This window comes from Empidonax traillii, unplaced genomic scaffold (genome assembly GCF_003031625.1).
Source record: "Empidonax traillii isolate 1590-97213 ecotype Southwest subspecies unplaced genomic scaffold, ASM303162v1 scaffold4:size3804566, whole genome shotgun sequence".
NCBI lineage: Eukaryota > Metazoa > Chordata > Aves > Passeriformes > Tyrannidae > Empidonax > Empidonax traillii.
This window is the reverse complement of record NW_020955197.1, coordinates 3388922-3405794: the sequence shown is the minus strand read 5'-3', so window position 1 is coordinate 3405794 and position 16873 is coordinate 3388922. Positions and strand designations below refer to the sequence as shown.

The window sequence follows — 16873 nt, the reverse complement described above, 5'->3', positions numbered from 1 at the left end:
CTCTACCTGTGGCCTACTAGCATAGTGCTGTTTCTAAATGTAACAAAAATTATTTGGGACCAAGCCTTCCACAATACTGAGAGCACTACATTCATATGGCTTGCAAATAAATATTAATTAAAAACAGAAGAAATCTTTAAGTATTAAATTCTTCTTTTTTTTTTTGGTAACACAAGCACATTGATGAACATAGAGAACACATCACTAAAAACTACTAAACAGAATGTCAGGAGCAAAGATCATAATACTTCCATTTATTGCTTTAATTTTTAAAATACTTTAGCCTTCAGCTCTCACCAATAGGAAATACTCTAGAAGAGAATGAAGAAGTTGCACGGGAGGTATACGGTACTTCTGGCCAGCAGCAAGTTCTGTGATTACATCAGGAAATAAATGTTCTTCCACTAATCCTTGAAGTATATACCAACTGCCTCTGGACAAATCAGTACTTTTAACCTAGAAATGAGACATCTTCATAAATAAAATAACAGCTTAAATAAAAACACATCTAACTTAACTTAGCCAACAGGAAATTTCTAAGTAAAATGTTGGTAATATATGTCCTGGTTCTGGTCAGGACAAGAGTCATTCTTTCCTTTTTGCAGTAGCCAGGAGCGGGCATGGCTAAGACACAGAGGTTATTCTGGAAGTTATTCTCATGTTACTGCCTGGGGCAGGGCAAAGGGACTCCTGCTTCTGAGAAGGTTGTTCCAAGAAAATGCAGCAGGGGGAGCCATCCAGTAGTTTACTGTTGTAGGCTTTCAATATGAATCCTTTTTTCTTCTACCTTTTGTTATTAATATTGTTGCTCCTACTGTTCATTTTCTTACATCATTGCTGTTTCCAGTAAATTGTTTTTATCTCAACACACGATCTTTGCCTTTTGTGTCTCCTGCTCAAGAGGAAGGAGAGGAAGTGGCACATGATTTTAGTGGGAGTACTAAATTGGAGAATATAATTCCTAAAGTAACAGGAATGATTACCAACTAAACTAGAAAAAATTACTTATCGTCTGGTCCAGTCTAGATAATTTTGTTTTAGAAAGGCCCTCCCTCTTCCTGAACTACGTTTTCATTGAAAATATATTAGGTTTCAGAATGTGCTTCTCTTCTTAGATAAGATTACATCTATGCTTTTAAAAAAAAAATTACAGTCCGCGCATTCGGTAATTTGTTGACAATTTATTCTGGAAAAATATGAAAAGGAGTTTTAGTATTTCCAAGTGCACAGTACATCCCACAACATACAGCTGAAGCAGTAAGACAGTGAGTACTATGGAACAGCTAAGAAAGTCAGAGAAAAGTGAAATACATAATTTAAAATAATTAAAAACATAATTAAAATATATAAATAAAATATAATATAAAAATATAAATAAAAACATAATTAAACCCATGAAATATGTAATTTAAGGGTACACATTATAAAACTATAAACAATGTAACTGTTTAATCTCCCTAGTTCTTCTATTCCCATACAGAATGTCAGAGAAGCATCTAACACTACAGATTGCACAGGTAGTGGCCCCAGTGGATTTCAAAGCTCTGAAGATCTTAATGGCACAGGGCTTCTTGCTTGTTCTCTGCCACTCACGACAATGCAAAACACTTTTCAGGCTTTCAAAGAACCCAAACAGATCTAATGGCTTTCATGAGATGCTGTATCTGCTGTGCAATTTCCCTGTTACTGTCTGTACTTTCAGCTTTCCAAAACGCACAAATAATGCTATTGAAGATCTCAGCTACATTGCTATTTATACCTTTCCTCCAGTTCAGGTTCAAGCCAAAGCAGACACACAAATTACTTGCAGAGATATTACTAATTGAAGCACAGCTTCCCCATATCCAATAACTTCTCTTTTGAAATCCTGCTTTTTTGTTTGACCACAGCCCGAGGCTCTTGTAAATTCAAAGAAACTTGGATAAGGAGTCAAAACTGAAGAAGCAGAGTCAGTAAAATGACTGATTAGACTGCTGGGAATTAAATAGTTACATAAATTTATTGTTGCTTTAGTCCCTGACAACTTGCAGACTTTATGATCTCTGCCAAAAGCCCTGTCTTTTAATGTACATTAGATAAAGTTACTCAAGATAGAGTCATAGAACCGTAGTTTAGGTTCGGAAGGAGCTCTAACACATTGAATCCAATCATTAACCCAGGACCACCAAGTCCACCAGCAAACCATGTCCCTAAGTGCCACAGCTACACACCTAAATCCCTCCAGGGATAGTGACTCCATTACTGCCCTGGACATCCTGTTCCAGTGCTTGACAATGCTTTTGGAGGAGAAATTTTCCTATTATCCAACCTAAACATCCTGCCAATCATTTTAAAATTAGTTAAAATTTTAAATTAACATGGACTTGAAGTCCAGTTGTGGATTTGAAGTCTACTATACTGCTATTAGATAGCTTCCAAAAATGCTCCAGTAATAAGCTTAAAGCATTTGGGGCTCTGGTCAAACATGAAAAAGATTCAGAACGAAATTATAACCATTATCATAGCTGAAGTCTCAGTGAATGAACTCCACTTTAGCATTAGATACTTAGTTCTTCTGTAAATGCTTCATTTATAATTCCTAATGCATGCATTATTATATGAACAATAAATAAAGATGTTCATCTATACAATTTTCTTTTAATCAAGGTTTTGTACATTTGGTGTTTGCAACTCACATTTATTTCAATTTTTTCATTCACATATACATCATTAAAATCTGTACTAAAATTTCATTTGGAAATAATGGTTGCATAGATACTTTTGTAATGTTAGTTATATTCAAACAGCACATCTAAAGAGCAGTCATAAACTGTTTAATGAAACAGTTATGCTGCCTGGATTTAAGATGTGTGAAGATCTTGTATACTGTGCAAGTACAAGCATGTTACCACTGACCTGCATCTGGTTGATCACACAAACATGAAACTTTTTATATTGTGACTGAAACCTTTATATTTTGAAAATTTTGGTACTAGAAAAAAAAAGCAACACTGATGCATTATTTTGAAAATACATTAAATCAAAGATGTTTTGGAAATAGTGTGAGGCCTTTAGCATTGCATTCAAGACGATGAGGTAATGGAGAACTGGCTGAGCATATTTCTAAGAGGTAAAGAAGGGTGATACACAACTGAGGCAAAAATTTTTTTTCAGTATCAGAAGACAGCTATTATCAAAGAGATTGAATAGCCAATGAGCTGCACAAAGTTCTACTGGCTTGCATTCTGACTAATGAGGAATCAGCAGTATCTTGTGAAGCACTGCTGGTACAATCATTAACACTTTGAGCAGAAACAAATGAAAAATTAAGGTCCACACACAATAAGTTGTGTTTTACTTTGCATAATGTGGAAGAAAAGCTGACAAAAGAGATATAAATATTTTTGGGATGATGATAACAGAAGACTTAGATAAGCCTTCCTAGCAGCTGCAAACTGAGTTGGTGGAACACAGTAGGTAGTTCTAACATGTGAATTTAGTTTGTAGATTTGATTTTACTTCACTAGTATTACTGGAAATTTTTCTTCGAGCTGTTTATAAAAGCCATAAATATGGCTTTTTATACTGCCTATAAAAGCCTAGTATCAGATGCAAAATCTACCAGTGAATATTCCACAAAATAATGTAAGAGAGTGATAGGTCATGCATAGGGAAAGTATTACAATTAGTTTTAAAATTTCCAAACAAAAAATTATATTTTTCTAAAGAATACAGAAACCCAGTTTTGGCATACAAGAAACATAAAATTTTTATCCCATTATTCAACAAACTAAACACTAAGATTAAATTTCAATGCAAATCTGCTCACGAGCAGAAATGCACACAGCATTTTGCCGATCAGTGGTGGTGTTGGACCATGACAAAGCATTGCGGTGTTCATGTTTTAAAAGTATTTTTCTCCTCCCTTCCTTATTGTGTCAATAAAAAGAAATCAGAAAAAAAGAGATTTGCAGTAACTATTTATGTAGTATCGCTCATAAAGATACAGAATCTTCAGCTACCAAGAAATACAGGAAGCTAATAGATACTTTAAGTGTTTCCCTTTTTAACTAACAGAAGTTACCATAAAAAAAAAAATAGAAATAAAAAAGAGAAATTAAATAGTATAAAAAAAGAAATTAAGTCAAAGTAATTATGAAACAGGATTGAAAAACAAAGTATTCTACTTGCAATCTGTGCTTCAGTTGACCCTAAAACCCACATAATGATATTTCAGGCATGTGTTGGAAGAACAACTACTGCTTCTTTCTATATTGAGACAACCTTTGGCTAAAATCTGTCCCTACTAGCAAAAACAGGTGAGCAGTGCTAAAAGTTGTGTACACTTTCACTTTATTGTCACTGCATAACTACCATGCTTGGATAATTTAAGATGCTCTAACTCATAGTACACTGCACAGTACATCTTTGTTTCTTTTTTTCTACATTAGTAGATAAAGTTCTCTTAACTAGCAGGATTAAAGGGCTTTGTAGTAACAGGGACAGTACTGAAAGTATTGCAAGAACAAACAACATTCAACATCCAATGATGCTCTTTAAGGCTTTAATAATTTTATTAGTTTTGATAACAAAGAAACTTTAAAATGTTTTTTTGAAAGCTAATTTTACAATGAAAGTGTGTTTGCCTAACTTCATAACAAAATTCCATATATGCAGCATGCCCTCTTTGTTAGTATTCTTACCTGTGGATTGCATTTGTTCAGCTGGTCTGTTTGAGCAAATCTGTGGATAACAGTCTGTAAAACAGAATAAAGTCAATCTACACACTGGATACTAGTCAACTCATTCAATAAATACTACATAAAACTCCCCAACAACAACTTTTACTAAACATCATTCAAGAATAACATTCAACATAGCAATCTCCTTATATTTGTCTTTTTAATATTTGGATGGTAAAATTATAAAATAGAGGATTAGTGACCCAAAAGGAATAAAATATGGCAGTTTTTACTTCCATTTTTTTCCTGTTATTGCCTATTTGTTGTTATGTGGTTGCTATAAAAGGACATTCTCTCTAGATTAGACATTAAACACTAAGTGTTTTCATGCAGGCTTTGGATTCCTCTCGCAGGTCACCTATAATGTAAAGATTTGGCAGTAGGTGCAAGAGTGTATTACTATTATTGCTATATTTAGTTATCACCTAGTGTCACAACCTTACCAAAAGATGTTACAAAACAGTCTTTAGGAAAAGACGTCTTTGGGATTACCATTACTCCATCTGCACATCGCTACGTAATGTGTAGTACATATGTACTACCTAATAATTTGAACAAGTGCAGTTGCTGTGTGTAATATACATGAAAAGTGAACATTTTTTTTTTTTAATGTCAGGGGGGTATAGCCTTGATAAAACATCACCCATAGAAGATGTAGCATTTGAAGCTGCATAGATTTAAGCTTCATGAGTGTTCTATTTGCTGATTTTCTGTTTAAAAATTGCATACCTTGAGGACTTAAAAATTCTAATTCTTTTGCTACTAAGAACTTCAGTACTTCATGTAACCAAGATCCTACAAGAGTACTTACACACCATCATCAGCATCACTGTCACCTACCGAGATAATATATCCTAACTCAGAGTAATTGTTTTTTTTTCTAGATATGAAATAGTGGGTTTAATTACTAATGTAGCACTCTTACCAGGATTAGATATGTGCCAGTATAGAACCAAAGGAGTGCACTGGCTCCATTTTTGACTTATGATAAAGAACATTCATATGAGTCAACAAAATACCAGCTCTACGATATGATTAGTTTGAAAAAATAAGAGGAAATTTACAGAAACACTGTAATTCAATTTTGTTGAAGATTTGCTATTATTTATCTCATATATTATACCAAGATTTCAAGTAGTTCACTGTGTCTTCTACACAGCCATGTCAACCAATTGCCATTACTAAATTATAATTTAACTAATGGTAGTTATAGTAAATATAGCATTATTAAACACTGCAGATTGAAAGGCAGTATTACTATTTCAAAAGGTTTTAAACTACCTACTTTATTAGCTCAGTACTAAAACGAAATATACATTTTATGCTAACAAAGCATTAACTGTTGCTTACCGCTGCAAAATACATATGTTTTATAATGGCATTTTTCATTCTAGTAAGTTGCATTTTAGACATGGCTCGGTCTGGTTCATTTGGATAGTTCATTTGGATATCTTCATAGTTCATTTGGATATCTTCATAGTTCATTTGGATATCTTCAGTATTTTGTATTTCATTCTGTGCAGAGCAAAAAAAAACAACTTTGTTTCAAAGCTAATCATCAAACCAACTTTTTATGTGCTGAGTCTATCTATATGTTGTATTGTAAACCTTTCTGCGCCTATGTATGTTTCCACAATTGGTTAAGGGTTTACATCATGTAGCAGATAAACAGTGGGGGGTTTGGAAACAAACTACTGATGCTGTAGGAAGCTGTAGCATAAGAAATATCATTGTGACCTTCCCCATATTTATTTTTCCTAACTGACTTTTAACTCGGTCACAATCCCTGTGGCTGAAGCAAGAGCTGTGTTTTCATAACGGATTCTCTCATTCTATTTTCAGATTTTCCCTTAAATGTATAGTTCAAAACAAATGTATTTGGCATGTGCATAACTGTATTTCTAAACAAGCATTGAGTTGGTTGCACATTTAGAAGATGAAGTATTTTTGGTAGAGAGTCTAAACAGCTTTTGAAGAGCCAAGATAACTGAACTCTGATGCATTAACTAGTCTTTACTTCTTGCAGCACTTTGTGCACATTATTTTCAACATGCTCATAAAAACAGTTACATTCAAACAATTTATGTACAATCACAGCAAAATTTATGAACTCCAGCATGCATCCAACAAAGCATTTAAAGTCACTGTTTGAGACTAGCTCCCTAAAATCATGCAAGTGTTCTACTATCCTAAACTAATAAATTTGACACCTTGAAGAATCAAATCACCAATGACAGTCCAGAGAGTATTTTAACAGTACTTACTAGGCTGAGATAATAAGAATAGATACTGAAATATAAACAAGAAGCAAGGACTTGGTTAAAAAAATTTCACACTGAGAATAGTCTGAACATGAGTGCAGTTCCCCTGAAAAGAATAATAAAATAATGCTATTTTGCTGAATTCATCATCTGGACACATATATGGATGTTCAGGGGAGGAAGAGGATTTATATTCGCTAGAAGTAGCAGTCAAATAGCAGGAATACAAATTTACAAAGCTGGAACAATCAAATGAATTATATGCCAAGTACTTCTGGGACAAAGAGAAAAGAGTGTGTCCATAATATTCTTTGATGAAACCTAGTATGTTTGGACAAGTGCTGCGATTTGATTGCCTATGTTTTGTTCTTTTCCTTTCAAGAGACAAGGAAGCTTAGCAGTTTTCTCAGTTCTTCAGATTCACTTAAATAGAAAACCAATGTTCTCTTGGCCTCTAAGGTGAATTATTTTTATGAAATCCAGGGAAAAAAAGTTATGTGCAAATTAATGGACTGGTTAAGATGGAAAGCTGTTATCAGACATGGGAGGAATTCAAGGTGCATAGCAAGAAACACTTGATTTTGATAGAGATCAATAAAAGGTGGAGGAGCCATAAAAACTTGACACTCATTCATCTATTAATGTGTCTATCTTAGCTGAAAGGTTTAAATGAGAACAGTTTCCCTGAATAAGTTTCATTAAGAGAGTGAGCACTAGAGTAAGAGCCCACATTGCTGTGTTTTGTTCAGGATGTAAACATTAAGACCTTCCAACCTTCTTCTCATCCTTCTGTAACAGCTTTACTACAGGGAGCACAGGATCTGAAGAATCCAAAGGGTTTTCAAATAGTAACAAACATAGTTTTAGCTCTTACTGGTTTGCAAAGGTAGTATTTTCAATTAGCAGTTGAATAAAGTCACCCCAGAGTCTGAAGAACTACCATACTAAAAGAATATTCTGAGGCTTTTGAGTAGTTCCAGATCAAAGTACTAAGAAGTTCTGAACAGTGCACCTGGTGAGCAAACAACTATGAATTACTGAGTGTCTCTCTTAAAAGAAATAGTAAGAAAAATTCTAGTGAATTCTGCACTGGTCCAGGACCATGTCCAGATGGCATCCTCTTATAGTGTTCCATCACCCTCACAGTAAAATAAACAAGTGATTCCTGACTTTCAGACAGAACCTCCAGTGCTTCTGCTTGTACTGTTCTCTTGTCCTGTCACAGCCAGCCTCTGTCTTCTTTGCACCCTCCCTTCAGGTATTTGTATTCATGAGCCTTCCTACCTCTTGGATACACAGTCCCAGAATCAGAAGGTTTTCTTACCTTAAATCAAATTACAAAACATTCAGGCTGATCATATACCTATTATTAACACTGCATTGTTTACAGCAATCAGTAAAATTATTTTACTCACCTCAAAGAGGTAATGTCCTAGATATTGCAAAGAGTAGTACTGAGCTTCTGAGAGACATTTTTTGTTTTGCATAGGACAAACGTTATTATCGATGAATATATGCGTTATACTGTGCTCTGCATTATGAGGTGAACATATGGTTGCCTTTCCAGCTTGAAGAACTCTAAATAAACATTATTTGGAAAGATATGTTTACTGCATTATATTAATACTGCCTAAAGCTACAATACAATTCACAGACTACAGGCACATAACTGCAACTGAGTAAGGCATGTATTTATGTATGGCACTGCACAAACTTCATTAGAAATATAAAAGGGCACTTAATAGCCTTTAGAAAACTAAAGAACCCATTTAAAAAGATGTCTTTCTCCTCACAATTTAGTACTATTAATTAAAATCAATATATGCCTCCTACCTATCCGATAGAAAGCTTTACTTGTGTACTTTTTCAAATATCAAATTTGATGATAGCAGATATAATTTATTGCATTATCTCCCCCAAAATGATGACAGTCTTTCAATTACATCTTCCGATAAATATAGCAATTCACAAAAAAAGGAACAATGCTTTTCTGTAATGTAATATGATGTTTTCATAATACAAATAACACATTTCTGTAACACATTTACAGCATTAGTGCTGTCCAATATCATATACAGAGAAGAGATTTGTTTGTCTTTGGGACACCATTACACAGAATTTTCCTAGGGACAATTTCCAGAGCTGTACTACTGTAAGTACTCCTATGTTTTAGAAAAGATGCCAGACAAAAAAATGCTGGAAAAAATAAGGTCTTATGACAATCTGGATATATGTTTTATTTTTCATAATCCAGGTATGTAAAAAGAAAAGGCTGCTGGTCTCACGCACTTACCTGTCCAACAGCTAGTCACTAAAGGCAGAAAGAGCATAGAGAGAGTTAAAAAGACACAGTATTTTTAAAAGTTAGAGAAACATCGGTCTTTCCCCAAAGCTATAGTGGCTTTTATGACTGAAAAGGGTATTTGCTGAAAACAAAAAATATCTGCTTGTCAGTTTTTCATTGACTGAGTAAAAGGATTCCCATGTTGAGTGTATGGGAAACAGTCTGGAAAAAAAAAAGACATCTTCCACAAAACTGCTTCTTTACCTCTCTTGCTGATGTAGTTCTTGTAAAAGGTTATTTCTATTGCAAACAGACGGTTGTGCAAGACATCATTTCAACAGTGTTATCGTGAAGATCTGCATAAGCAGTTTTTATGGAAAAAGAAGCAGCATTTTTCACAAGTGTGGCAGGACATAATAAACTCTTCCACTCAGCCAGGAAAATAGCATACTTAGAATGCATTCAGTTGGCAAAAGCAAAAGATGGTAACTTTAGCTAGACGTCACTTCGTCTCCACGAACTACAAAGAGACAGGCACCTGTGATGTAGCACACAGCCCTGTACTATGATTCACCAAACTGCACTTCCCTTCTTGCCTGTGCATCTGTGGCATGCCCAGACCTGAGCACTCCTAACTAACTGGGATTTAAAAGAGAGCAGGACAGTTTTTGATTGAATGGAGAGCTCTAAAACAGTGTCAGGAGATGCTTCTTTTACTGTACCAGATGCAAACATTACTTAAATATGCCCTACTTGTACTTTTGCGAAGTGTTTAAACAAATGAATCCGAGTGTGTAAGAAGAGTATGGAAAAGAAAAACACAGTCCCAGAATTCTTGCACTTCAATCATTTCCCCTTCCTCTGCTTTTCATTCATACTTTTGTCCTCCCCTTACAAACTATATATATTTACAATATATTAGAAACATCTGATAAGTACAAATTAGATCTTCATAACTACAAGAAGCTGTTACACAGATGTGACATAAAGACCGATCAGGATAACAACACTGTGGCCTAGATTCATAAGACTCAGTCTCAGGTCACCCAGTCAAGTGAAATAAGGTATCCTATTCCAGCTACTATTTGAATCTAACAACCACATGAAATAAACAACACTCATAAAAATTTTAAGTCTATATTTCTTGCCTCATGAAAGAAGTTTCTCTTAGCAGCTTACTTGATAAAAACATACACAAATGCATGTTACTTTTGACACTACTAAAAGAAAGCAAGAAAAGTAATGATGTTACAGATTTAAAGTAATTATAAAAATATGGAAATATATTAATGAAAATAATTCAGATTTTGGAGAGCTGAGGTTATTATGGGCCAAATTAACTGGGATGGAAGAACAAAAATATGTTCAACCGTACAGTAAGTGTTCCATTGTGCATTACTTAAGCTTTAAGACATATACTCCTACCTTCTAATAGATGCCATTCGTTTATCACCTTCCTTAACAGGGAGGACAACTTTCCATCTGTGGAAGGCCCCTGGAGCACTAGAGAATGTCAGTTCTTCGCGCCATCTTTTAGGTGCAGATTGCATTTGAGGTGAATAATGGGTGTCTTTTTCAATTTCATATCCCCATTCGTACGTTGTTTCATCAAGCCATCTGCCACTTTCAGCACTATTAATTATGTACTCCTTAGTTAGTACCCACTTTCCTAAAAAGCAAATGAACTGTCAACCACAAGAGATTTTTTTTGTGCAGACAAATGGCAATCAGCTGAAGAACTAATATAAAATTAACTTAAACCTTTCTTGTGCAAATAAAAGCTGAAATTATAAGTACCATTTTAAAACTTCTTCCTGTTACAAGAGTTCTCCACTTCAGACTTTAGAATCAAAAATCTCACAATGCCACTGAAAATGATCATTCTGTTTTCTTTTAATGACGAAGTGCCTTTTTACCCTTCCTAGATAAAATAATTGTCTATCTCCTCAAAAATCTCCAAATACATCTTTTCAGCTTCCCAGATTTTGTTCTTATGAATTCCACAGAACCTTGTCAAACACTTTATTTTTAATTCCATTTGACACTTACACAAATGTAGTAAAATGAAGAAATATTTTACCACCAAAGACTTAAAAGAAGAGCTAAACTTTTAGGATGTAAGCTCTTTTTCTTATATATTCTCAAAATTACTTGCACGGCTAGTGTAGTGAATATCAATATTCGGGGGACACAGTTTTAGACTTTTTTCTTTCCCCTTTCTTCTTTTCACACCCTTTTCTCTCATCCCTTGGCTCCACCTCCTCCGCCTCTCCTCTTTCATCTTCCGCACGTATGCTTTTGATACAGTACGTAATGATCTTCCCCTTTTCTCTGTCTCTCTCTTCTTACAGGTTCAGGTCAAGAGCAGTGGTTAGTATCCTGCTCCTGTATTGAAACACTACCTACAGAAGACACTGTAAGAGAAATTGACTTGAATTGTGTGAACCTAATTGGTTTCACAGAACAGCAGGGTTGACTGGCAAAATGTCTCAGTGCTGGAGCACAGATGGTACTTTTACAAAACCTAGCATAGGTACCAGTAGTTATGACTGAAAAAGGTATGTTGTGCACAACCTGTATGTTAAAACCACTTCCACTTGAAGTTTCCAAGTCAAAACTTCTGTCAGCACAATTGGCATCCTTAAGTATTACTTTTCAACCCTACAGAGCTCTAAATACATATAAACATTATTTTTCTTCATTACTTGCAGTAGGAATGAATACACTGTCTCTGCCATCAAGAGTAAGACCAATGATTATGCAAAAATAGCACCTCTTCAGGATTAAAAACTGCTAGACGTTATTGGGGAAGATTTGTAAGTAGAGAAACGTGATTAAGAGTTTTGTGGACTACATGGTAGTGGTACACCACATATACCACTTCCACTCTGTTCAAGAAAATATCTCCACATTTTAAATTCCAAAAAATGAGAAAACATTAACTCAAAGGTTTAGAATTTTTAAAACTAAGTGCTATGCCAAAAATCCATAGGCATTTTAATATTGTTTCCCTCATGGAAACTTTTGGTCATTTCCTTTTGATAAGAGTGAGATGAAAATTTTACGTTAGTACAAGGAACCATCCATATATATATATAAAATACATATATATAAATATACACATCCCTACATATAAACAGGAAATCAAGAAATTTACAATTATCTTTAAACCCAAATACATGTTTAATTATGTCTATCTATTTCTATTATCTCTTAATTTAAGATTATCCATTCTAAAAATTACTTTAGCACTTTGTTATGATATTGGGAAAATAAAGATCATGTTAAAATTGGTATTGTGATATAACTACAAGATAGCCTAAACTCATCATAGAATCCTCACCTGTAATCAGGCTATAATGAAATCTTAAAATACAGAATTCTCATTTTGAAAGCATTTTAGTTGCTTATTTATGGGATTGCAGCATCAGGCCTCAGTTAAAGGGCAACTAAGAGGAAAGACCAGAGGCTTGTGTCAGAATGGCAAAAGTCTGGAATTTTTTCTTGCTGCATAAACAGGAAATTAGAGACTGAGCTTTACCACTGCATGTTGCATATAAATTTGGTGTAAAAAATCCACTCTGACTATGCATGTCCATATTCTCCCTATTCTCTTTTAAGCAATCCATTTTCAAGTGTTCAAGTCATTTGCTCACGACTGCAATATCTAATATACAACAAAGCTTTCTGTTTGGTAACAGGTGCAGATCTAACAAAGCGAGAGAGCAGGAATACAGTTTAGGAAAAAATCAAAACAAAAAGAGTAAATCATAACTTGAACATAATGCTACATTAAAAATCGATGATAACGCAAGAAGGATGCGGATTTGTAAGACAGTTCACTCACAAAATGAAAACAGATAATACTTTTAAGGCTCCTTTCCAGATCCAGCTGCTATCCAGATGCTATGAAATTTAACAGCAAACCTTTTACTCACCAGCAGCACAGGCAGCTAAGATCTTTTCACTCTTGCACAGCTTTTTTGCTACAAGATGTGTACAATTTCTGTATTTCTAACAAAACAAAAACAAAACAACACACTTGTATCACTGGAAACAGTTTAAATTCCTTGGCTATTTATACACAACTAAACTAAAGCACAGTCATTTCTTTTAAGACTTGCATTTCTGCTTTCTGCTCTAACCCTCTTTTTTGTACTTTAGTGAACAGTACCTTACTATCTATAAATACACAGTTCAGTTTAAACAGCCATTTGAGCAGGGCCTTTTTCTCTTTTTTTTTAAATCCAGTTATTTGGATTATCCGTTTCTGGCTGCTGCTTGCCATCTGTTGAAAGAAAAAAGAATGAAAAGGAAACGTTAACACAGAAAATATACACCATGAAAAGCTGCTTGCAAGGTCTGACTAGTATTTCCTACTTCTTTTCCATTATAATGGGAAAACACACGGAGAAAAAAGAAAGCTGCCTGAGGCGGTACACCACAGTTTAAGCCCTCACTGCCTGCCACCGTTATGACATCTGAAAGGCGGTAACGGGTAGGCCCGACACACCCAAACCGCGGCCCTGCAGAGGGCCGAGCCCCCCGGGTCTGGCATCTTGGCTCTGCACCGGGATTGTCCGCAGGCTCTGCCGTTCAAACCCCTGCCCCGCTGCTGCGCGGGCACCGCAGGTGCAGGGAGGTTCTTCACCGCCCGCCGGGGGGGGAAACCCGCCGCCCCGTCTCTCACGAAAGCGCCACCGAGGTGCGGCGGGCTGGCCACGCTTCCGGACAAGATCTGAGGAGCGAGCCCCATCGCTGCGGTGGGGGAGCCCCTCGGCGATCACGTACACAGGCCACGGGCGTGGACAGCAGGGGCCGTGCTGGAGCCCTACGGCCCCTCGATCCGGCCCGGTCCCCGCTGGGCGCTGCGCCCCGCGTTCAAACCCCGGCGCGATCCCGCCTTCCCCGTCCCGCCCCCGGATGTGGCGGCGCGGCCGTTCCGGGACGTTGTTACGGACGCTCCGCGGTCGCCGGGGCTGTCGGCGCGGAGCCTCTGGGTGAGTGGCTCCGGCGGGGCTGCCCTTCACCTCCCCTTACCGTGCGGCCCGGGCGGGACAGGGCTGGGATGGGCTGCAGAGCTGCGCAGAGCTCCGGGGTTCCCCGCGGCCGCCTTCTCTCCTCCGCGGCCTGGCCGGGCGCTGCGCAGTTCCCAGGCTCCTCGGGTGGCGGAGGCGCCGCTGGGTGCCCGCCCCTGCAGCGGGAAGGCGGCGCTGGAGTCCCTCTGAGGCGGCTCTGGCGGCGCGGCCCTGCGGGCCTGGCTACGCACCTTACCGCGGAGCGGGAAAGGGGCGGTCTGTCCTCAGACCGAGAGAAGAGGGTCCCCCCAGGGCTGGGGGAGGCGGGGACAGACTGGGGGCGAGTGGCGAAGAGCGAACTTGGAAACGCGCCGGCGCTGCCTCGGAGTCTGAAAATCACCGTGTCTGTTGCTCGGCAGAACTAAAATTGTGGAAGGCGGTCTGATAGGGGTGTGCTGGATGACGGAAGAGACCTCAAAGAGTAGGGGAAGCTGACAGATGAACCAGGTGGAATTTTGTCTAGATGCAAGCTGAAGTGTTTCTTCTGGAGCAGGTTGGCTGTGAGTGTCAGGAAAGGGGCCAGGGATTTCTGACCCTCAGTAACATTTTCTCAGTGTATCGGAGAAACTTTCAAAGTGCCTTGTGCCTTAGGATGGTTGGTCTTCAGGGCACGTGACGAGATACTGCTACAGCCAGATAATCAAACCAGATACTGGGATTTCTGCCACATTAGTGAAGTGAAGGGATTCCTGCCCCACTGATCAAGTGCGTGCAGACTCTTCATTGTGAAAGTCAGGGTTTGATTTTTTTAAATTACAAAGCAATAAAAAGAGCTCAAAATAATATTCGGCTTGTATCTCAAGCACTCAGTTTAGAATTTAGAAATACAGAAATGGCAAGATGGTGATTGTTTGTCAGACTTTGTTTTGGTGTTCCACACTTTATTCTGGTCCTTTCTGTGTTTGAGAGATGACTTTTGATTATTTCTGTGTCATATAATGCACTGAATGGATAGTGCGTGAGAAATCTGTCATTGCTTTGTAGTGAATAAAGGTAGCTTTTTAGAACACTTTTATTCCTTTCTTCTACAACTTGAGACTAGAAGACATGCATTCTGATTCAAATGGAATCAGGAAAAAACTTTCCTGAAAGCAAAACTTTCCTGAAAGCAAAACTTTCTCAACTGCTGTGTTTTTGTCACTGTAGCTTAAATCAGTAGGTGCAATGCTTTGAACTCACCACTGCAATAAAGCATTTCTTTGAAAAGAAAAGCCAAAACCACCTAGCTGCAGACATCTAAAATTTGACAGCAGGTTGGACACTTGATTTTAAATCTGAATTTTCCAAATATCACAATGGAAGAACAGTTTTTCCAGGCCTTGGATGAGTCCTATGTTGCTGTTTATGAAGTATTCCGGTACCCTGAATGCTTACTGAAGTTTTTCCTATCTTTTGTTTACTTAACATTGCAGTTATATTTTTTATGCAAACATGAAGAAATAACCATCAACAACCTTTGTCATTAGTTTATTTGTATCAATGACACTGAAAACAAATCAAAGTATTCAGAGTTAAATGACTACATTTATTACTTGCATTTCTTGATTGACAGTGAAGATCAGTTGCATTTTCTATTTTGTACCTGTTGCATCTTTATACCTTCACTATTGGTTTGTCAGGACTATAAAGGTATTAATTTAATTCTTGTAAACCTTATTTTAAACAGTTTAATTCTTAATAACTAGGACTAACTACTAATAATTACTGAACAGAAAACTCTAAGTTTTTTGCCACAGGACTGTTAGACACCAGGTCAGCAATTACTGGGTCAGAACCACTTTGTGGAAGGTGCGTGTGTGTGTGTGTGGAGGGGGAAGGGATGGATCAAACCTTATGGAGGTGGTGTTGTATCCCTCATGGCAGGCCCCTGGAACCCACATGGGGAAACTCCGCAGTAGCTGTCAGTCACAAACAGCCCGGGCAGACTATAACACACCACACCTCCTGGAGGTCTAACCCAGCCTCAGATTGACAGGGACAGTGAGAACACTGCCCCTCACCCTGGCCTGGAACCCCAGAGTGGCTGGTGGGTCAGAGACCCCGGCTGGAGGGGTTGCCATAGAGATCAGAGCAGATAAAAGCACAGGCATGTGTTTGCCTTGTGTCATGACCTTGCCATCACACTGCCGTGGGGAGGTGTGAGAGCTGGTCTTCTGCAAGGTTCCAGTGGTAGCTGTCTCTTCCTCTTTAACCTTCTCTTTACTTGCTCCCTCTTCTTCTATTTCTTTGCTCCTTTCTTGATTTTTTGGGTGGCTTGGAGCTGGAGGAATTGGATTTCATGTGGAGGGATGGGATTCTGTGTTGTGGAATATTATTTGCTGGATCAGTATTGCAGTAGAACATTTTTGTCTAGCTTGTGTGGTGCACTTTTGAACTTTTTGCCAAGTTCTCTGATTTTCTCCCCTAAATTAATAAAGATAGCTCTAGGGAACAAGTCCATGGGTTATTCTCTTAATGCTATCTTGAGGTATTAAAGAACCCTGTATATATATATATATATATATATATATATATATATATATATATATA

The 16873-nt window shown here is 37.5% G+C and overlaps 2 protein-coding genes across 6 annotated transcripts in view; one reads left to right on the top strand and one right to left on the bottom strand.

Annotated features, from left to right (window-relative positions):
* SLF1 (SMC5-SMC6 complex localization factor 1) overlaps positions 1-14186 on the bottom strand; it is a 33800-nt gene extending 19614 nt beyond the window's left edge. Inside the window, exons 1-9 of one of the 3 annotated variants that reach the window (XM_027878211.1) lie at positions 14058-14186; positions 13441-13554; positions 13205-13280; positions 10692-10935; positions 8398-8560; positions 6198-6236; positions 6072-6164; positions 4683-4736; positions 298-456 (exon numbers count right to left, since the gene is read on the bottom strand). In XM_027878211.1, coding sequence (XP_027734012.1) covers positions 298-456; positions 4683-4736; positions 6072-6164; positions 6198-6236; positions 8398-8560; positions 10692-10935; positions 13205-13280; positions 13441-13554 — 942 coding nt within the window. In that variant the 5' untranslated portion in view covers positions 14058-14186. Of the gene's footprint in view, positions 1-297; positions 457-4682; positions 4737-6071; positions 6237-8397; positions 8561-10691; positions 10936-13204; positions 13281-13440; positions 13555-13675; positions 13935-14057 lie in introns of those variants that run through there. The other 2 variants (XM_027878195.1, XM_027878205.1) reach the window with 2 other exon arrangements.
* The window catches only part of KIAA0825 (KIAA0825 ortholog), a 238079-nt gene continuing 235290 nt past the window's right edge, over positions 14085-16873 (top strand). The window contains exon 1 of one of the 3 annotated variants that reach the window (XM_027878183.1): positions 14085-14266. The gene's annotated coding sequence lies outside the window, so the exon portion shown is untranslated. The other 2 variants (XM_027878158.1, XM_027878149.1) reach the window with 2 other exon arrangements.